Source organism: Podarcis melisellensis, assembly GCF_964234715.1.
Source record: "Podarcis melisellensis genome assembly, chromosome: 2".
NCBI lineage: Eukaryota > Metazoa > Chordata > Lepidosauria > Squamata > Lacertidae > Podarcis > Podarcis melisellensis.
This window is the reverse complement of record NC_138529.1, coordinates 118,420,538-118,442,315: the sequence shown is the minus strand read 5'-3', so window position 1 is coordinate 118,442,315 and position 21,778 is coordinate 118,420,538. Positions and strand designations below refer to the sequence as shown.

The 21,778-nt window shown below is 44.9% G+C and overlaps 3 protein-coding genes across 4 annotated transcripts in view; 1 reads left to right on the top strand and 2 right to left on the bottom strand.

Annotated features, from left to right (window-relative positions):
- LOC309364811 (zinc finger protein with KRAB and SCAN domains 8-like) overlaps positions 1 to 21,778 on the bottom strand; it is an 82,156-nt gene that overhangs the window by 12,788 nt on the left and 47,590 nt on the right. The window lies entirely within an intron of this gene.
- LOC309364580 (uncharacterized protein) lies at positions 2,176 to 13,251 on the bottom strand. The gene is made up of 6 exons (XM_081902196.1): positions 13,116 to 13,251; positions 8,822 to 9,318; positions 7,177 to 7,300; positions 5,534 to 5,613; positions 5,200 to 5,332; positions 2,176 to 4,091 (listed from the first exon to the last, which is right to left on the bottom strand). Exons 2-6 carry the CDS (start codon positions 9,218 to 9,220, stop codon positions 2,899 to 2,901), a joined length of 1,929 nt encoding a protein of 642 aa, XP_081758322.1. The 5' UTR covers positions 9,221 to 9,318; positions 13,116 to 13,251; the 3' UTR covers positions 2,176 to 2,898.
- Positions 16,005 to 19,816, top strand: LOC309365074 (uncharacterized protein). Of its 2 annotated transcripts, none has more exons than XM_081903209.1 (2): positions 16,005 to 16,083; positions 18,942 to 19,816. In XM_081903209.1, exons 1-2 carry the CDS (start codon positions 16,038 to 16,040, stop codon positions 19,808 to 19,810), a joined length of 915 nt encoding a protein of 304 aa, XP_081759335.1. In that variant the 5' UTR covers positions 16,005 to 16,037; the 3' UTR covers positions 19,811 to 19,816. The 2 variants fall into 2 exon arrangements, with proteins under 2 accessions (XP_081759335.1, XP_081759336.1); XM_081903210.1 differs by having other exon boundaries at positions 16,034 to 16,083; positions 18,945 to 19,816.

The following is a 21,778-nucleotide window of genomic DNA, read 5'->3' as shown; positions in this document are numbered from 1 at the left end:
GACTGAGCTATCCTGCCCCCCCTTCCCAAAACAGTGCCTGAGACTCCCAGGTGCACGTTTCTTCAGGTTTCAACCAGCGTCTCTGGATCATCCGTGCAAAAAAATATAAATAAAGAGGGGGGGTGCCAAAGAGGTTTGGGGGCCGAGCCTTGCACATGATGCTCCTGCTCCACACCGCATGACCGCATGACCTGCTCCACACCGCATGACCACACCGCATGAATGATTTTAGAGTGTTGTTTGTACTGTACTTTTGTACTGTTTTATTTTTGTTAGCCGCCCTGAGCCCGGCTTTGGCTGGGGAGGGCGGGATATAAATAAAATTTATTATTATTATTATTATTATTATTCCCCCACCCTCTACGATCAGCTGCCTGTGGGAGCCTATCTGCTCTGCTCATTGTGAAATGGATTTGACAGCGAGGAGACACAAGGGAGCAAAAAGTTAGAGGTTGGGAAAGACTGGGGTTTTGCTTTGTATAAAATGTTGCAAGAATTTATGTATAGGTTGGGGGGGTTGCCCCTCCAGCAGATATCACGCACATGCAGCCCACTACCGAACTCAGCACAATCGCTTTTGTGACTTTTGTGATTTGTCCCCACAAAACACTTTGTCACAGTTTCTTCCTATCTATTCAAAGGGCCTTTGCTGCACGATACCAAATGTAAGAATTCACTGATAAATGTATCTATGTACTGGATCACAGGGGAAACTTCAGAAATTCATATAGACATGTGAGCTCAGCTACTCAGCAGCCCCTCTACCTGAGTGATAATTCCTGGCATCCTGATACCTGAGTGCCAGACAGGGAGCCATTCCAGAAATAACAAACCCAGATGAAGACAAAAGGGTGTGATTAAGTTGGCTGGCAAACAGGGAAATATAAATCTCTCTTGTTACACTTGATGGTTGTTTGGTGGAGGGCAAGGGGAACCATGGGGCAGGGTCCAGGATGCTCAGATTACTGCCACCAGACCTCCCCTTTCATGATGTAACCATGATGTATGAGTGATGTAGTTTGGGGGAGTGTAACATGGGGATTAGCAGCTAATAAAAGTTTGGGGGCTTTTTTCAGGGCTTCCATCTTGTTCCACCTTGTGGCAGGTGGGAGTCCTGTCGCGACAGTCTTCAATAAAGACCAAGCCTACTGGCTGCTATTTTGCTCTGGTATTCCTGGCTGGTGTCCTTGTTTTTTGTCCAAGGGAGCCCTCAAATTTCTCCATTAACAAAAGCAAGGTGTGTAAAAGATGGAGGAACCCTCCGCGCTCCCATTGCAAAACATCTGAGGGCTTATGATAATAAGAATTTATAATAATAAGAATTTATTATTTATACCCCGCCCATCTGGCTGGGTTTCCCCAGCCACTCTGGGCGGTTCCCAACAGAATAATTAATAATAATAATAATAATTTATTATTTATACCCCACCCTTCTGGCTGGGTTTCCCCAGCGACTGTCTCCTCCGCAGACTGACGCAAAGTGGTACCCAAACTTCATTTAGCAGGGCATCCCCACCTTCAAGCCTTCCCTCTTTCTGTGGGGGTGCTGACCTTGTTCAAAGGAAGAAGCAACAGCCTTGAAGGGCATCGTCCCACTTCCCTGTCACCTCCCTGTATTTGAAGAACACACAGCAGCAGAACAGAAGAAAGTCTGGATGTAAGTGGGGGGGGGCAGCGAGAAAATAAGGGTCATTTTGTTTTCTCACTGCCCTGACCTGACCCTCAAAAAAGCCTAGACCCAGACTTACGCTCAGTGCTTTGTGGAGCACAGGGTGGCCGAAGGGTGTCAAGCAGCTGGCTGTCTGGTGCTTGAGAGGAACCGCGATCGATATCAGGCGATTCGACAAATGAATTGCCCTGCCCTCCTATGGAAGTTGGCCAACAGGGCTAGAGACAGATAACTATCTGGCTTATCAGCCCACACAGAATTTCCCACCCTGAAAGAGCAACAGACACATGGAAACAAAAGGGTCCCTCTCCTGGGGAGCTTCCATCTTACAATTTTGACCCTGGAGGGAAAGGTCCACGAAACATAGGCCCAAAAGAGATTGGAGCAGAAAGAGATGAAAAAGGAAAAGGCCTTTTGACCTCCCTGCGTTCAGATTTGACAGGTGTCACTGCAGGCGTCTCCAGCCCCTCCCCTCCATGCTGAGGTATGAGGACAGGCAACAAAAACACAGTTTAAGACATTTATTTCAATTATTTATACAAAACGCTCTATCCTGTTTTTCTAGCACCAACATACCACACAGAGCATCCCTTCCTTGTTTTACACAGCTGTGTCCAGTACTGTAAATATGCATTTCTTCTTCTTTTAGATGCCTTCAGAAAAAGAAACGAAGCATTTCTTAAAGAGGTTTGCAACCCAAAGTCCACTTAGATGAGAAAATGCACCCAGCTCCTCCCAACGCCAGAGTTACGCTTGTTCAATGATATCCCAAATCTCTCCCTATCCCCGTTCCTCCACCCATCAGTCACAGGAGTGAAACAAAGTTTGACTCTTCCTGCTAGGACCACCCTGGGCATCCATCACATGATATATGTTTGCTTGCTTGTTTGTGTGTCAGTATCTACACACATACACACACTAGCAGAAAACAACTGGTGTCGCTCAGGAATTCTAACAAACCCCAAAATACTGGATTCATACATGGATAATGTAACTTGTTTGCTCCTAGGGCTGCACCCCTCTCCCTAAGCAGGGGGACACCCAACCAGGATCTGGCCCCAAATCAATTTGGGGTCAGGGTTAATGTTTAATTGGGGATTTAAAAAACCCTATATGGTCAGGGGTGGGGGAGAGAGCCTTGAATTAATGAATTCATATGGTAATGCTTTCCACACTCACAGAATTCACATGCTTTCCCACTGAGTGAATTATCTGATGATAAGTAAGAGTTATAGTCTATCTGAAGCTCTTTCCACACTCCAGGTACTTATATGTTTTTGCCCCTGAGTGAATTCTTTCATGACAATGGAGGTATGCCCTTGTATCGAAGCCGTTCCCACATTGCACTGGTATGGTTTCTCCTGCGTGTGAATTCTTTGATGAGAAGTGAGGTCCCTGCTCAGACAGAAGCACTTTCCACACACCAAACACTGATACGGTTTCTCCCCTGTGTGAATTCCTTGATGATAGGTGAGATTTGCCTTTTGTGTGAAGCCCTTTCCACATTCCAAGCACTGATACGGTTTCTCCCCGGTGTGAACTCTCTGATGAGCAGTAAGAATCGTCTTCTGTGTGAAGCACTTCCCACATTCCAGGCATTTGTACGGTTTCTCCCCGGTGTGAACTCTTTGATGGCGAATGAGGTCTTTGTTCAAGCAGAAACCCTTCCCGCACTCTGAGCATTTATATGGTTTGTCTCCGGTATGAATTTTTTGATGAGAAGTGAGGCTCGTCTTTTGCATGAAGCTCTTTCCACACTCCAGGCATTTATGTGGTTTCTCCCCGGTGTGAGTTCTTTGGTGATAAGTGAGATCGCACTTCCGAATGAAGCTCTTTCTGCACTCCAAGCATTCGTACGGTTTCTCCCCGGTGTGAATTCTTTGGTGGTAAGTAAGAGTTAAATTCTGCCTGAAGCTCTTTCCGCACTCCAAGCACTGATATGGTTTCTCCCCTGTGTGAATTGTCTGATGACAGGTGAGATTCCTCTTCTGAGTGAAGCTCATTCCACACACTAAGCACTGATATGGTTTCTCCCCTGTGTGAGTTCTCTGATGATCAGTGAGCTTCGTCCTGCTGCTGAAGAACTTTCCACACTCCAAACACTGATAGGGTTTCTCTTCTCTGTGAATTCTCTGATGATTAGTGAGAGTTCTGTTTTGTCCAAAGCTCTTCACACACTCATAGGCTTTCTCCACTGTGTGAATTTTCTGATGAGTTTGATAAGTGAAACTTTTGTTCTCGTGAAAAGCCTTTTCACACTCTAAGCACCGATATGGCTCCTCCCCTGTGTGAATTATCTGATATGAAGTCCTCTTCGGATGGAAACTCTTTCCACACTCCAGGCACTGATAAGGTTTCTCCCCAATATGAATGCTTTGATGTGTAGCAAGGTCAGAACTATGATGAAGGTCCTTTCCGCGTGCTGTAATGAAAATAGAAAAATGAGGTAGAAACAGAGCTTTTGTGACAGACCACATATAGGTGGTTATATTCTGATGACAGAAACAACCAAGACAAGATGGGAGAGTCAGAGTTTTTGATTCTAAAGGAGTCAATTTAGTGGGTGTGACATGGTGGAATTGAGGGAACAGGGAGGGACATAATTCGCAGAAGACATGCTAATGCAGTTTCTTTAAAAAGAAAAGAAAAAACAAGGTTAACATTTAACAAAACCAAACCCTATTTTTAAGGAATTGTCAAAATTTGAAAATCTATTGTGCGTCAGGGCAAGACACAGAAAATAATTCACCAATTTGAACTGTCGTGCCAAGTTCCATGAATATACAACAGGATTTTTCATGGGCACCTGGGAAATTATTAAATTCATCAGTTTAAAAAAATCTAATGTCGTTATTGAAGCTTCTTTGCAAATATGGATTATGTATACAGATATGCCCATATACCGGTATATCTCTCACTTTTACAAACTGTTGTTTTAATTGTGTTCTAGTTTTAATTGCTCGTATTGAGCTCCAAGCATTGTTAGCCAACTTGCAGATTTCTGTTCAATGGAAAGGGGGTGGGATATAAATGTTTCGATAAAGAAAAATAGCTAAACCCTGCTCGATGGAAAGGAGGTACAGTGGTGCCTCGCAAGACAAAAAGAATCCGTTCTGCGATTCTCTTCGTCTAGCGGTTTTTCCGTCTTGCGAAGCAAGCCCATTGACAGCTTAGCGGATTAGCGCTATTAGCGGTAAAGCGGCTTTTAGCGATCAGCTGAGAAGCGGCTTATCAGCGGATCAGCTGTTAAGCGGCTTAGCAGCTTAGGAAAAGCGGGAAAAAAGCGGAAAAAACCCGCGGGAACTCACAAGATTTTTTCGTCTTGCGAAGCAACCCCATAGGGAAATTCGTTTTGCGAAGCGCCTCCAAAACGGAAAACCCTTTCGCCTAGCGGGTTTTCCGTCTTGCGAGGCGTTCATCTTGCGGGGCACCACTGTACTAAATTGTTGGGATTCTGCAAAAACAGAAGCAGCAGCTAAAATTCATATATAATTTCTAAATAAATATTATAATCCACTAGGGAAATATACTTTTACTGAGAGAGGCCACGATCCCACAGTTCTCCTCCATGACTTCTTTGTGTAGAGCTTTTTGGTCAGGATGCAGAAGAGCCCACTCCTCGGCCGTGAAACACACAGCCACATCCTCAAACGAGGCTGGGTCCTGAAAGGAAAGCAAATATTTCCCCCTTTATAGATAACCAATTCATAAAACTCACCAATGATCCCTACCTGCAACCCCTGCATCCACAGCCTTCCTGTTGGGCAACTTCCTTGACCCCATAACTTTCCCCCCTTTAAATGCCAAAATATAGACACACCCTGACTACCCCCTGGCAGCCTCCCCACTGGTCCTTCCCCTTACCTGGTCCGTTGCCACAGCAACCGCTTCCCTTCCACCAGAAATAAATAGATGGTTAAGTCTCGCTGGCATCATTCCATCGCCTGTGAGAGACAAAAGTGGGGGACAGAGATCAGAATGTGTTTGTCTCAGAGGTTAAGTGGCCCGTGTTTAAGCAACCCCTTGACATTACAAAAGGTCATGTATATTACAAAATATTATGTATATTACAAAATGTTGTGTATATTACAAAATGTCATGTACATTATAATCTGTCATGTATATTTCGTTATATAGACGCTTTCATTTTCAGTACAGTCAAACCTCGGTTCCCAAACGCCTCCGTTTTGGAACATTTCAGCTCCCAAATGCCAAAAACCCAGAAGTGTTCTGGTTTTCAAACGTTTTCCGGAAGCCAAACGTCCGAAGCGGCTTCTGCTTGAGTGCAGGAATCTCCTGCAGCCAATCAGAAACCCTGCCTCGGTTGTCGAACATTTCGGAAGCCGAATGGCATGGATTACATTCGACAACTGAGGTTTGACTGTACTGTGCAAACACATCTCTCCCCAGCTGGGATCTTGGCAAACTACAAGTTGGCTTCCATGTGTTCAAGTGCTGAAAATAAACATCACATTGAACTGTGGAAAAGGACCAGAAGGAAGTGTATCTCGCCCCGCTGCACATGTGTGCGCGAGCGTATGTATACGTACACACACACACACACACACACACACAGAGCAGAGTCACGAGAACCCAGAAGGATTTCCTGGAATTCTTTCATAACACTGGGAAACCATTTTTTTCCATTTTCTGTTGCATGAGATTTTTCAACTGTTCTTATATGTTCTTTCAATGCTGATTTCAAATCTGAAATCAATTTTCGTGTACATGCTATAGTTGTCTTGCAGTTTCCGACTTTTGCCGATATGTCATATTTACATTGGGGATTAGTGGACACTGATACGTTGATCTACCCTAACCACATGGTAATTATTGTTTTGCAAACTTAATTTTTCTTTATTTTTATAGTTTTGTAACCTAACCTAACCTAACCTAACCTAAATATTTGTATTTTTCAGATCGGACCATATAAGAACATATAAGAACAGTTGGAAAATCTCATGCAAAAGAAAATGAAAAAAAAATTTGTTCCCCAGTATACTGTGTATCCCAAGGGAATACATTTTTTTGCATACCTCCAACTGTACATAGATATACATGCCATTTTTAATGCTATACATGTCATGTTCAATGCTATATAATTCACTTACATTTATACTCATATTGTACTACTTTGGCTATGTGTTTAATAATACTACTAATAATAATTTATTATTTATACCCCGCCCATCTGGCTGGGCCTCCCCAGCCACTCTGGGCGGCTTCCATAGAAACCAAAAATACAGTAAAATATCACACGTTAAAAACTTCCCCGAACAGTGTTTAATAAAATATTGAATTCTTGCATTGTGAAAAACAAAGATTATGGTGAAAAGTGAAAAACAGGAATTGCAAAAAAACTAGAGCTTACAAAACAAAACCAACTTCAATATGAAATCAGCATGTCAAAATCAGGTTAGAACAACTGCAGGAGTCAATGCAACAAAAATCATTTGTTTCCCAATGATTAATGGAAGGAGACCAAGTTCAAATTCATGCTCCATTACCCAGCAAGATGGCGCCTCCCTCCTTCTCCTCCTGCACCTTCCACCTTTGCAGGGGAATCTCTCTGATGTTCTCTGGAGCCTTCACAGCATATGGGAAATCAGTGGTGACTTCTGTGAACAGACCCTTAACCGGAAAAGAGGGAACGGGGGGGAGGATGAGAAAAGGAGAGTTAGCGGCAAAGGCGTTGGCGTTTAGGACACTTTCAGAACATAGCTGTCAACCTGTTGTTGTTGTTGTTGTTGTTTAGTCGTTTAGTCGTGTCCGACTCTCCGTGACCCCCTGGACCAGAGCACGCCAGGCACTCCTGTCTTCCACTGCCTCCCGCAGTTTGGTCAAACTCATGCTGGTAGCTTTGACAACACTGTCCAACCATCTCGTCCTCTGTCGTCCCCTTCTCCTTGTGCCCTCCATCTTTCCCAACATCAGGGTCTTCTCCAGGAAGTCTTCTCTTCTCATGAGGTGGCCAAAGTACTGGAGCCTCAGCTTCACGATCTGTCCTTCCAGTGAGCACTCAGGGTTGATTTCCTTCAGTATGGAGAGGTTTGATCTTCTTGCAGTCCATGGGACTGTCAACCTACAGATTTGAAAATAAGGAACCAGCAGCCTCGAGAATAAGGGATCAGCAGCCAAAATAAGGGATTTTGCTTGGCTTATACAGAAATCTGGCACTGATGGAGCCATGCTGCTTTTGCTGCCACTGACTGTGTTTTGCAGGGGGTTGGACTAGATGATCCTAAGGGTCTACAACTCCGACCAAAGAAGAGGGGCAGACAAAACTGATGAACGACGTCGAGATGGCGAAGCTTACAGGCAGAATTAGAAACCAGGAAGAGGACCTCTTTCATAAAGAATGGGGAAAGTTTATAATTTAGTTGAAAAGCTATTGTCAAGAGTTACATACATTGGTAGGATTGACAGAAAACCTGTAGTAAAAATTTGAACTATGGACGGACAAATGATTTATAAAAATAGAGTTATGAAAGGGATGCAGAGGGGGAAATCACTACATTGAGATGCTGCACTGGTTGGAGGAGATGCTAAGCAGCACGTCGGGGCTGCTGTTGTGCTGGCGTGAGGAGTTCCATCGGCCCTTCCCCGCCAGAGAGGGAGTTAGGGAGGGAGAGAGACTCTTGCCCACGCCGCCCGTGAGCCCGGCATGAGGCGGTTGCGTTGCTGCGACGGCCGCTGAAGCGCTGCCCTTCTGTGTCCCTTCTCATCCCCCTCCCTCAGGCCGCCTCCCCAGCCGCCGCTGCCACCTCTGGCTTCCCCTGGCAGCGTGGCGGAAGTCTCGCAACAGAGGGGCTGCCTGCCCGCCCACCGCCACCTATCTCCTCACGACGCACCCCTAAGGGGGAAAAGGGAAAATGTGGCAGCTCGTGCACACGCTCTCTCTCACGCGGCAGAGGATCCCGAGCCACTGCTTCCCTCCCGAGCCGGGCAAGCATGAAACCCGGGAAATTTAAGGGACATCATCAATAAGGGACAGCAGCGGGACATGGCGCTGGGATAAGGGAGTTTCCCGCCAAATAAGGGATGGTTGACAGCTATGTTTCAGAAAGGATTTGAAAAATATAGGGAGTTTTGGGATTTTCTGCTTCACGTTCCTCAGCCCTTTCAAACCACCAGAACAAAACTTTTCCAAACCTGCGGCTCTTTCGGCTTCCTGTCCTCTGCCTGGCTCAGGAGGAAACCTTCGGCCAGGGCCACCGCCTGGGAACAGGTCTCTGCTCCACATTCCCTCACCCAGCTTTGCATCTCTGGGGGGAGGACAGCTAGGAACTGCTCCAGAACCACCAGGTCCAAGATCTGGGTCTTAGAGTGAAGCTCTGGCTTCAGCCACCGACGGCAAAAGTCATGAAGCAGGTTGCAAACGTCTCGGGGCCCCTCGGCCTCCTGGTAGTGGAACTGCCTAAAACATTGGCGCTGAGTGTCTGAGCTGAGGGCGTCCTCCGCGCCCAGGATATTCTGCACAGTTCTTTCCCAGAATCCCTCACTGCTCCCAGCCCGGGTGGTGTCAAGGCCAGCTGTGCCTTGTCCATCCATGTTGGGTCTGTGCTCCAAGGAATCCTCTGGCTCTCCCCTCTTCTTCCAATCTGCCTTTTCAAGGCAAAAACTGCCCTGGTTCAAGGTACAACCAAGCCCTGCAAAGTGAAGAAAATGGCTTGTTAGAGAATCATAGAATTGTTACGGCTAGAAGCTTTCTATTCACCAAAGCTGGATGAGTCTGGCTACGAAGCAGCTCTTTGGACTAACAGATGGACAACAAACATGGGTTCGCCAAGTCCTTATGGGGCTACGTTACTGCAAGGCTGAAAGGAGGAAGACTCAGCATCTAACACCCAGTGCCCTGAAGATCTCACTGCTCTTTCTACATCTGATTGCATGGCTTATAATAGTCAGTTTCATTTAGATATCTATTTGGGCATTTGGACTGCTTATATTTATGTATAAATAAATATTTATATTAACGTATCTACGGGACCGCCTCTCCTGGTATGCCACACAGAGGACCTTAAGGTCCATGAAGAACCATAGTTTAGAGGTTCCGGGCCCTAAGGAAGTCAGACTGACTATCCTCCACCAGGGCCAGGGCCTTTTCAGTGATGACTCCAACCTGGTGGAATGCTCATGAGACTAAGGCCCTTCAGGATTTAACCTCCTTCCGTCAGGCCTGTAAGACAGAGCTATTCCGCCTGGCCTTTAATTTGAATTCAGCCTGATCTTTTATTTACCTTCCTATCCCTCCCCCTCCCCTTTTATGAAGATTACCCACTCTGAGACCCCACAGCTAGTTCTCCCCTGGCCTCCTCGCTGGCCCAATTCAGCCAGCTGGCCCTAAATTGATTTTTGAATTTTATTGTTATTCGTATTTTATGCTGCTTTTATAATTGTCTTAAATTTGTTGTTAGTCGCCCTGAGCCTGGTTTTCTGAACTGGGAAGGGTGGGGTATAAAAAAATTATTATTATTATTATTATTATTATTATTATTATTATTATTATTATGTCTCTCCCATATCAGTCTCTAGAGGTGAGGGGAGACAGACTTTCAGTTCCTCATCAGGCAATGGCTTTTCCACCTGCCTTGCCCCACCTAGCTTTTCCCAGACTATGACTTTGAGAACAGCAGCAGCAGCACTATGGAACAATTCATTCATTCAGGGATATATTTTTTTTAAAAAATAGTTTCATAAGTTGTGCTTCTTTGTTTCTCAATTTGATCCTTTTACATGGTTTTGTGCGTTTTGTGGTATATTATGCATTGTGATTTGATGTTACTTTTATTATATATTGGTAATTCTTTATTGTGGTTGAACTGCTTAATTATTATTTGCTGTGGCGCTGTGGGTTAAACCACAGAGACTAGGACTTGCCGATCAGAAGGTTGGCGGTTCGAATCCCCGCAACGGGGTGAGCTCCCGTTGCTCGGTCCCTGCTCCTGCCAACCTAGCAGTTCGAAAGCACGTCAAAGTGCAAGTAGATAAATAGGTACCGCTCCAGCGGGAAGGTAAACAGCATTTCCGTGCACTGCTCTGGTTCGCCAGAAGCGGCTTAGTCATGCTGGCCACATGACCCGGAAGCTGTATGCTGGCTCCCTCGGCCAATAAAGCGAGATGAGCGCTGCAACCCCAGAGTCGGCCACGACTGGACCTAATGGTCAGGGGTCCATTTACCTTTACCTTCCTATTAGATCCTGTTGGATTGTTGAATGTTGCTTTGTTTCATATAAGTTATTGGCTGCAGGAGCTTCCTGCAGCCAATCAGAAGCAGCGCTTTGTTTTCCAAACTTTTTGGAAGTCGGATGGACTTCCGGAACGGATTCCATCTGACTTCCGAGGTACGACCGTACTGGGGATTAGAGGACAGTTATGTCGCGTGAGGGCTCTAGATTAAAGCCTTCCATGCCCTTGGGAATCAGAGGATCCTACATCCATCCCTCTCTCCAGTCCATCCCTTACGACTCTCAGCCTTCCACTCATTCCGCCCCCCCTTCTCTATAATCCTCACTGCGTAATCTATAAACCTCTTGCACACAAGCCTGTTTACTTCCAACTGGTACCTGATGGCTTCCCATTTTCAGCTGTGCTTCTGTACTCCGGAACAAACAAACAAAAATTCCCCTGCATGGGTTATGTGCTGCATGTCTGAAAGCGCACACCAACACACACGAGTGTCCACCGTGCCTGCAGACCCTCCAAGGGTCCCTATTTTCCAGGGATTTACAGAAGCCATCCCGGGTTCTGATTTGATTTTGGAATGTCTCGCTTTTCCCTGGGACCTCCCTATTTTCATCAGGGAAATGCTAGAAGGTATGTAGCTATCCGTCACTCCCCCCCCCCAGCCCTGTACAGGGAAGTTTTTAAATGTTTAATAATTTATTATGTTTTTTTTAAGGGACGCGAGTGGCGCTGTGTGTTAAACCACAGAGCCTAGGACTTGCTGATCAGAAGGTGGGCGGTTCAAAACCCTGCAACCCTGCTCCTACCAACCTAGCAGTTCGAAAGCACGTCAAAGGGCAAGTAGATAAATAGGTACCGCTCCGGAGGGAAGGTAAACGGTGTTTCCGTGCGCTGCTCTGGTTCGCCAGAAGCGGCTTAGTCATGCTGGCCACATGACCCGGAAGCTCCCTTGGCCAATAAAGCGAGATGAGTGCCGCAACCCCAGAGTCGGTCACGACTGGACCTAATGGTCAGGGGTCCCTTTACCTTTAGCTTTATGTTTTTATATATGTTGGAAGCTGCTCAGAATGGCTGGGGCAAACCAGACAGATGGGTGGGGTATAAATCATAGGATGATGATTATGATAATATTATACGAGCAAAGTCCCAACCAAAGAAGAATGGCAACTTAAACTGTTGGAATATGCACAGCTTGCAGATCTAATTTACAGAATAAGAGAACAAGAAGAACATTTGTTTAAAGAAGATTGGAAAATGTTTATTGAGGGAATTGTGTACACTTGAAAACATTGGCAGCATCAAGATGAATTCAACAGTGTAAATAAGTTTTGATGGAAGTAATAATGGAATACTGAATGCTTTAGTGTTTCCCAACCTTGTGCCTCCAGATGTTTTTGGCCTAAAACTCCCATCATCCCTAGCTAGCAAGACCAGTGGTCAGGGATGATGGGAATTGTAGTTCAAAAACAGCTGGAGGCACAAGGTTGGAATATGCAGGGATTTATGCTATGCAAAATGATCCATGGAAAGAGAAGAAGGGAAGTCACTGATATTTCAAGGGTGTCTAAATGAATATTCAAAGTTGTAAGCAGAAAACTTAATAAAAATTATATTAAAAAGTAAAAATGAAAATGTTGGAGGGTATGTGCCTGACTGTGGCGGCGGTGCAAATCCTAACAGAAGCGCAGCTGATGATTCTCTCCCAGCCCCCCAGCCCAGCCCTGCAGACCTACTTGAAACCTCCCCACGGCATGAAACATCCAAGGGGCCTCTTGCTGGCTGCAGAGAGGAGGGAAAAAGAAGCCCAGATCCCTAAAAGCTTGTGTGCAGGGAAGTTTTTACGTGTGACATTTTAATGTATTTTTAATCTTTGTTGGAAGCTGCCCAGAGTGGCTGGGGAAGCCCAGCCAGATGGGCGGGGTACAAATTATTATTATTATTATTATTATTATTATTATTATTATTATTACTACTACTACTACTACTACTACTATTGTGTGTTGTGTTGGGCAGATCCCAGATGAATCTGCTGCAGAGGCTGCCTCGCTATGGGGCAAAGTGGGGCCAGGGTTTGGCTCCCTACACACTCTCAGCCGGCTACCCCTAACCCCTCCACCCCACATTTTCTCCCCATTCAAAGCCTGGGATCCCGGAATCTCCCCCTCCTCACCCCTCCCTTTCAGGTCCTCCTAGGCACCCACCCCTGCATCCCAGGGACCCCTACCCTTCAAATAGACAATTTTTTTGGGGGAGGGCTCACCAGATCCCAGGTGGGGCCACCGATGCAGCGCTGGGGGGAGACAGAAGAAGCTTCCCTACAGGAGAGGTGGGTTGGTGGGGGGTGAAGATGCACTTCCGGTATGAGACCACCCTACCCTTCCTCTCTAGGAATCCTCTCCACTTCCACTTCCTCTCTAAGAATCCTCTCCACTTCCACTTCCTCTCTAGGAATCCTCTCCACTTCCCCTTCCTCTCTAGGAATCCCGTTAAAGTTCCTTTAACCCTTTAGGATGTTCAGCAGCCTCTTGAAGCCTCTTGATCAGGGGTCAGCAACCTTTTTCAGCTGCGGGCCGGTCCACTGTCCCTTAGACCATGCAGGGGGCTGGACTATATTTTTTTTGGGGGGATAAACAAATTCCTATGCCCCACAAATAACCCAAAGATGCATTTGAAATAAAAAGACACAATCTTTGTTGTTGTTTAGTTGTTTAGTCATGTCCGACTCTTCGTGACTCCATGGACCAGAGCACGTCAGGCACTCCTGTCTTCCACTGCTTCCCACAGTTTGGTCAAACTCATGCTGGTAGCTTCGAGAACACTGTCCAACCATCTTGTCCTCTGTCGTCCCCTTCTCCTTGTGCCCTCCATCTCTCCCAACATCAGGGTCTTTTCCACTGAATCTTCTCTTCTCATGAGGTGGCCAAAGTATTGGAGCCTCAGCTTCAGGATCTGTCCTTCCAGTGAGCACTCAGGGCTGATTTCCTTAAGAATGGATAAGTTAGATCTTCTTGCAGTCCATGGGACTCTCAAGAGTCTCCTCCAGCACCAGAATTCAAAAGCATCAATTCTTCGGCGATCAGCCTTCTTGATGGTCCAGCTCTCACTTCCATACATCACTACTGGGAAAACCATAGCTTTAACTATATGGACCTTTGGTGATGTCTCTGCTTTTTAGGATGCTGTCTAGGTTTGCCATCGCCTTTCTCCCAAGGAGCAGGCGTCTTTTTAATTTCGTGGCTGCTGTTGCCATCTGAAGTGATCAGGGAGCCCAAGAAAGTAAAATCTCTCACTGCCTCCATTTCTTCCCCTTCTATTTGCCAGGAGGTGATGGGCCCAGTGGCCATGATCTTCCTTTTTTTGATGTTGAGCTTCAGACCATATTTTGTGCTCTCCTCTTTCACCCTCATTAAAAGTTTCTTTAATTCCTCCTCACTTTCTGCCATCAAGGTTGTGTCATCTGCATATCTGAGGTTGCTGATATTTCTTCCGGCGATCTTAATTCCGGCTTGGGATTCATCCAGCCCAGCCTTTACTCATGTAAAAACACACTGATTCCCAGACCATCCACAGGCCAGATTTAGAAGGCGATGGGGCCGCATCCGGCCCCCGAACCTTAGGTTACCACCCCTGCTCTTGATCCTTTGTTGCTGGGCAGGGGATTATATGCAATAATAATAACAACAATAATAATAACTTTTATTTATACCCTGCCCTCCCCGGCCAGAGCCGGGCTCAGGGCGGCTAACACCAATAAAATCACAGTGAAAACATACGGGGGGGGGGGGAACCAATTTAAAATGCAGCATGTGATTGGCTGCACGTGATTGGCTAATGGATATAGTTAAACAATATTGAAGTATCAGATCTGGAAGGACATGATAATAGATTTGATTAGCATGCTTAATTTTGGTATGAGAAAACAACGGTGCACAAGGGATTCCTGAACCACATTATAAGGAAATCAATTTACCAAGTATGGGACAAATATAAGAATTTATTAGAGAACAAGACACCTTTGTGGCTTTCCCCTTTAGAAACTGTATCTGTAAAAAGATACGAAACTGGGCAACATACAAAGATCTGTTAACAGAAGTAGAAAACAAATTAAAGGTGAAAGAATATGAGGATATAAAAGCTCTGTTAACAGATTGGTTACAATATCGCCTTATAAATGACATATTCAGAGGTGACAAAGAGAAGGACTTTGGGAAGGAATTCTCAAAGTTCAAAAAGGAGTTTTTAGAAAATAATGAGAAATTGTTATCAAGAATGTACAAACCACTGTTGGAATGGGAGACGAAAGATGAAGAGGTTAAAGCTGTAATGATAAACTGGGCAAAAGACAGGTTATAATATACCACTTGAATCATAGGAAAAGTTGTGGAAAGAGATTTTAAAATTCATGGCTTGTAGTTCATTAAAAGAAAATGATATGAAGATGTATTGATGGTATTTGACTCCAGTAAAGCTTGCTGAAATGTATAAAGATATATCTAATTTATGCTGGAAATGTAAGGATAAGGAAAGAACCATTTTTTCATATGTGGTGGACATGTAAAAAAGTAAAGGGCTTCTGGGAAATGATACACAGTGAACTTTTAAAAATTATTAAAATTACGTTTGTTAAAAAATACCAGAGGCTTTTTTACTAGGAATAATAGGAGGAGAATTGCCAAGGAAGCAAAAGAGACTGTTTATTTATGCGACTACAGGGGCCAGATGCTACTAGCCCAGATGTGGAAAGAAGGAAAGGTCCCAACGAAAGAAGAATGGATGACTGACTGGCTAAGAAATATAATTACATGCAAGGAGAATAAAGGGGGGGAATGGAAACCAGGGGGGCAAGGGGAAAAGCCATTTATTGCAAATTTGGATTGGATATCTGTGTACCAAAAGGAAAAATGTTATTTTGAAAATTGAAAATTAAAAAATATATATTTTTAAAAATAGTTTAGAAAACGTTTTGGGGCGCCCGTGCAGCTGATCCAGCGGGGCTTTCCGGAGGCGAGACCAGCGCCTCTCCTCGCTCTTTGCCCGGAGAAGCCCAGAGGCTCCTGCCGCTCGGCTCCGAAACGGTTAAGAGCAGCGGCGACAGAGCTGAGATTCCTAGAGCGGAGAAAAAAGGCCGTCGGGAGAATTGCAGCTTCCGCTTCCTGTCCCGCTTCTGGGGGGGGGGGGGGAGATGCCGAACATGGCGGCGGCTGTACTTCCTCGCGTAGGCGCTGCAGGTGGGTCATATTGTTTTATATTATAACGGGGAGGGGGGGTGGAGGGGGGTGCTGCTGGAGGGAGTTGTGGGGAGTGATTTAAAAAAAAAAAACCATTAGACAAACCGTTTCAATGTAAGTTTTTTTCTGTGTCTCCTTTTTCTAGTCGTCAGTTTATCCAGATTTTCACATTTTTAAAGATCTCTTGCAAATTGGTCAGCATTTTGGTGCAGATTTCTCCTAATGCCCACGCTTTTGCAAATGGTATTTCCCCAAATATTTACATTTACAATAATTAATGCATTCTGTATTTAATTCCGCTAAAATAATGCATTTATAGGGCTTTCCCCCTTTGTATGGGGTAGGAAATCTTTTCCCAATGGAAGGGAGGATCTTTCTCCTGCTCTCCTCCCTGCAGGCCAACTTGGGCAGGTGGGGGACCTTCCTTGGGCTCCCCATAGGGCTTGGGGTCAAGGCAAACCCTTAAGCATTGGGAAACCTTCTTCAGGGGCTCCACCCTGGAACTTGTAATAATTTTTGTCCGGCCTGATTTTACTATAATTTATTAAAATTGTATACCTCCCTATACCCATAGGCCTTAGGGCAGTTCACAGGATAAAATCTCAATATAAAAACTCAAAGTACATAATCAAAACATAAACAAAATCAACCCAATAACGCCCCCCCAAACCACACACATTTTAAAACATTTGTGTTTAAATTAAATACAGCAGTTCTGGGCAGAAGAGGTTAAAAAAAAGAGAAACAAGCAACTTCAAGTCCACATTAAAATTACAAGCGTGGCTAAGGCCTTACTTAGACAGGCTAATACTATTACTATTACTACTACTAATACCCCTGAGCACCCTCTCGCACCAGTGTCTTGCCTCGGTAATGGACTGGATGAAAGCCAACAAATTGAAGCTCAATCCAGATAAGAGTGAGGCTCAGTGGGTGGTTCCCTAGAGCAGATGGCTGGAAGGTCGCCTGCTATTGATGCGGTTACACTTCCTCTGGAGGAGCAGGTTCGTAGCTTGGGGGTAATCCTGGATCCTTTGCTGTTGCTCGAGGCTCAGATGGCCTGGAGTGCCTTTCATCACCTTTGGCTGGTAGCCCAGCTACACCCCTTTCTGGACAAGGATAGCCTATCTACCGTTGTCTATGCTCTGGGAACTTCAACGTTAGATATAGATATGCGTTATACGTAGGGCTGCCTCTGAAGACAGTTTGGAAACTTCAGCTAGTGCAGAATTCAGCAGCCAGGTTGCTCACCGGAGTAAGGCGGGTGAGCATATTGCACCCATCCTGGTCCGACTGCACTGGCTACCAGTTAGTTTCCGGGCTTAATTCAAGGTGCTGGTTTTGACCTATAAAGCCTTACATGGCTCAGGATCACAATACTTCAAGGGCTGCTTCTTTGCATATGAACCTAGCCAGATCCTGAGGTCCTCCTTTGTGGGCCTCCTCCTCAAGTGGTCTGGAGGGTGGCAACACGAGAACAGGGCCTTCTCTGCAGGGGCTCCCTGTCTGTGGAATGCTCTCCCCAGGGAAGTTCACCTGGCGCCTTCCTTATACACCTTTGTTGTTTAGTCGTCTTAGTCGTGTCAGACTCTCCGTGACCCCATGAATCAGAGCATGCCTTGGAAACTCACTTTCCTCTCAAAGCTTCTCCTGTTTTATGTCCATGGAGCTTTCATGGAATAATACGGGAGTGGGTTGCCAGTTTCTTTTAAGATATTTATTAAAGTTTCAAAATGTTACAAAAATAAGAAGAAGAAGAAGAAAGAAAATACAAAATACAGAAAAATGAAAGCAGTTAAAAACAAATCAATATTTCCATATCTTGTCTTTCGTTTGCTTGTTTCCCTGATCTCCTTGCTCCTCCCTTTTTTGTATTCCAGTTCAATTAGTTAATTCAGCAAATCCTTTCCCTCTTTGTTTTTATCTTAATCCTTTATCTTAATATATTATAGCTTTAGATTATCACCTGTTAACAATCCATTTTTACATATTCCTTTATAACATTGCTGCTAAAAACCACTTTGCTGTTGATTAGTCATCTTAGTTGTGTCCAACTCTCTTAGAGCATGCCTTGGAAACTCGCTTTCCTCTCAAAGCTTCTCCTTTTTTATGTCCATGGAGCTTTCATGGCATAATACTGGAGTGGGTTGCCAGTTTCTTCTCCAGGTGGATCACATTTAGTCTAAACTCTTGGCTGACCTGTCTGGCCCTGCACGGCATTGGTCATAGCTGAGTTATTCAAGTCCCTTCACCACGACAAGGCAGTGATCCATGAAGGGGTATACATCTTTAGGTGCCATGCAAACATGTTCCTTTTTAACCAGGCTTTTCCTTGATATGTTTGACATCCTATAGTCTTTTTCAAACGTGGCTCTTTTTTGGGGGGGTGTTAATTGGGTTGTTTTTATACTGATTATATATGATGCGATCTTTTCTGTGAACCATGCTGAGTCCTCCGGGTGTAGGGCGGTATTTAAACTCAATAAATAATAATACCATATTAATTCTTTCATTATTGGTACCCCACGGATCTGACTGGGTTCCCCAGCCACTCTAGCTGGCTTCTAACAAATATAAAAGCATAACAAAACATTTAAAACTTCCCTCTACATAGCTGCCTCCAGTTGTCTTCTAAAAGTTATATAGTTGTTTGTTTCCTTGACATCTGACGGGATAGCTTTCCACAGGGTGGGCACCACTACCAAGAAGGCCCTATGCCTCGTTCCCTGTAACTTCCCTTCTCACAGGGAGGGAACTGCCACAAGGCCCTTGGAACCTGGATCTCTGTGTCCTGACTGATTGATTGGTGTGAAGACGCTCCTTTAGCATTTCATCAGTTTGCCTTTTTATTCCATCAGGAGATGTTGAAGGGATGCTGGCAGAAGGGGAACAATCAGAAGTGTCACCCAAAGAATCCAAAGAGCAAAGGAAGCTGAGGGTTCAAGATGGAAGCCGAAGGCGAGAAGGGAGACGAAAGCAGAAGCCGGAGGGTGACTCTTGTATGTCTCAGGGTGGTGAAAATCAAATTTCTAGAGAGGAGACAAAGCATGAATGCACTGTGTGTGGAAAGAGATTTGGTCGTCGCTCAACTCTTACTTTGCATCAAAGAACTCATACAGGGGAGAAACCGTATACTTGTTCAGAGTGTGGAAAGAACTTCAGTAATAATAGGCAACTTAAGTCACATCAAAGAACTCATACAGGGGAGAAACCGTATACATGTTTAGAGTGTGGAAAGAGCTTCAGTGAACGTGGCAATCTTACTAGGCATCAAAGAACTCATACAGGGGAGAAACCGTATACTTGTTCAGAGTGTGGAAAGAACTTCCGTCAGAGTAGCGCACTTAAGTTGCATCAAAGAACTCATACAGGGGAGAAATTGTATACATGTTTAGAGTGTGGAAAGAGCTTTATTTGGAGTAGCAGCCTTATGTTGCATCAACAAACTCATACAGGGGAGAAACCATATACGTGTTCCGAGTGTGGAAAGAACTTCAGTCAGATTAGCAACCTTAAGTTGCATCGAAGAACTCATACAGGGGAGAAACCGTTTAAATGCTTGGAGTGTGGAAAGAGCTTCATTCACAGTAGTGCCTTTATCTTGCATCGAAGAACTCATACAGGAGAGAAACCGTATACATGTTCCGAGTGTGGAAAGAGCTTCAGTCACTGTGGCCAGCTTACTAGGCATCAAAGATCTCATACAGGGGAAAAACCGTATACATGAGAGTGTGGAAGGAGCTTCAGCCAGAGTGGCAGCCTTACCTCGCATCAAAGATTGCACACAGGAGAGAAACCGCATACGTGTTTGGAGTGTGGAATGAGCTTCGCTCGTAGCAATGCGCTTACTAGACATCAACAAACTCATCGAGGCAGCAAACCTTGTAAATGCTGGGAATGTGGCAAGAGCTTCAGTCGCATCGACTCCCTTTCCTCGCATGAAAGGATTCATACAGGGGAGAAACGATATACATGTTTGGAGTGTGGAAAGAGCTTCAGCCAGAGTGGCAGCCTTACCTCTCATCAAAGATTGCACACAGGAGAGAAGCCTTATAAATGTTTGGAGTGTGGGAAGAGCTTCTGTCGCGGTAGCCATCTCACGTTGCATCAAAGAACTCATACAGGGGAGAAACCGTATACATGTTCGGAGTGTGGAAGGAGCTTCAGACGCAGTAGCTCCCTTAAGTCGCATCAAAGAACTCATACAGGGAGGAAATCTTAGAAATGTTTGGTGTATGGAAAGAACTTCAGAGACAGGGGCTCCCTTCCTAAACAATAAGGAACTCGTACAAGGGAAACATCTTAGAAAGGGTTGGCGTGTGGGAAGATCTTTAATCATATCAAATAACTCCTACAGAGAGTAAACCAATGATCGTGTTCTGGTCCCCCCAGGACAGCCATTATTGGAGTGGAAGAACTTTGTGATAGTAAGAGCTGTTTTGACAATGGAACAGTCTCCCTTGGGAGGTGGCGGGCTCTCCTTCCTTGGAGGATTTTAAGCAGAGGTGGGATGGGCTTCTGCTATGGATGCTTTAGCCGAGATTACTTCATTGCCGGGGGTTGGACTAGATGACCCTTTTGTTTTTAGGCATTTATTCCTGTCCGACTCTTCGTGACCCCATGGACCAGAGCACGCCAGACACTGCTGTCTTCCACCACCTCCCGCAGTTCGGTCAGGCTCATGTTTGTAGCTTCGAGAACACTGTCCAACCATCTTGTCCTCTGTCGTCCCCTTCTCCTTGTGCCCTCCATCTTTCCCAGCATCAGTGTCTTCTCCAGGGAGTCTTCTCTTCTCATGAGGTGGCCAAAGTATTGGAGCCTCAACTTCACTATCTGTCCTTCCAGTGAGCACTCAGGGCTGATTTCCTTCAGAATGGAGAGGTTTGATCTTCTTGCAGTCCATGGGACTCTCAAGAGTCTCCTCCAGCACCATAATTCAAAAGCATCAATTCTTCGGCGATCAGCCTAGATGACCCATGGGGTCCCTTATAACTACAGTTCTATGATTCTATATGCATCATCTGCTAGACAGCTGTTGTCACAAGCTTGGCAAATCCAGACATATACTTGATCATCAGATAATGCCAATATTATTCACTTGGACTGTGCTGTTTGAATCCATGTACAATTCTAGGTGCCCATTCTATAGTTTTGTTTTTCGTTTCCTAATTTTCATCTGCTGTTACTTGTAGCGTTCCCAAAGCAAGGAAGGATTCAGAAGATCAGTAAAGGAAGGAAGGAAGGAAGGGTAGTATTCACCATCTCTTTGTGAACTCTCTTCCTGAACTCTCTTCCTGGCCCTAAGATCTATCTAAAGATTAACAAACTACATCAAAGTAACCTATGAACTTTATGGCCTAGGGTGCCTGGTGCAGCAACTAGAATGCTTGTGTCCTAGAATGCTTATACGTGCTTGTCAGACATAGAGAAATGGACAGTAGAGAAAAATGGTGTAGATGCAGAGGCTTGTGGGATTTGATCAGGAATTTTTGTCAATGAATCAAACCCAGTCAGCGCAATGCTTTCATCGCGGACACAATGGCTTGATGCATATTTTATCATTCCTCATAATAATCCGGTCTGATCACTACAGTTATAGCTGCTATCTCTGTTTATTGTGCATCATAAAATGAAACAGAGAAAGCTTTAGGAAAATAAAATCTTTATGATTTTTTTTTTAAAAACCCTCATGAGT

Coding starts and splice junctions, on each gene's coding strand:
- LOC309365074 (XM_081903209.1), top strand. CDS start 16,038: ATGCCGAACATGGCGGCGGCTGTACTTCCTCGCGTAGGCGCTGCAG. Junction 16,084..18,941: donor TCCTCGCGTAGGCGCTGCAG/GTGGGTCATATT, acceptor TTATTCCATCAG/GAGATGTTGAAGGGATGCTG.
- LOC309364580 (XM_081902196.1), bottom strand. CDS start 9,220: ATGGATGGACAAGGCACAGCTGGCCTTGACACCACCCGGGCTGGGAGC. Junction 7,301..8,821: donor GGAAGCCGAAAGAGCCGCAG/GTTTGGAAAAGT, acceptor TTTCCGGTTAAG/GGTCTGTTCACAGAAGTCAC. Junction 5,614..7,176: donor GGGAGGCGCCATCTTGCTGG/GTAATGGAGCAT, acceptor TGTCTCTCACAG/GCGATGGAATGATGCCAGCG.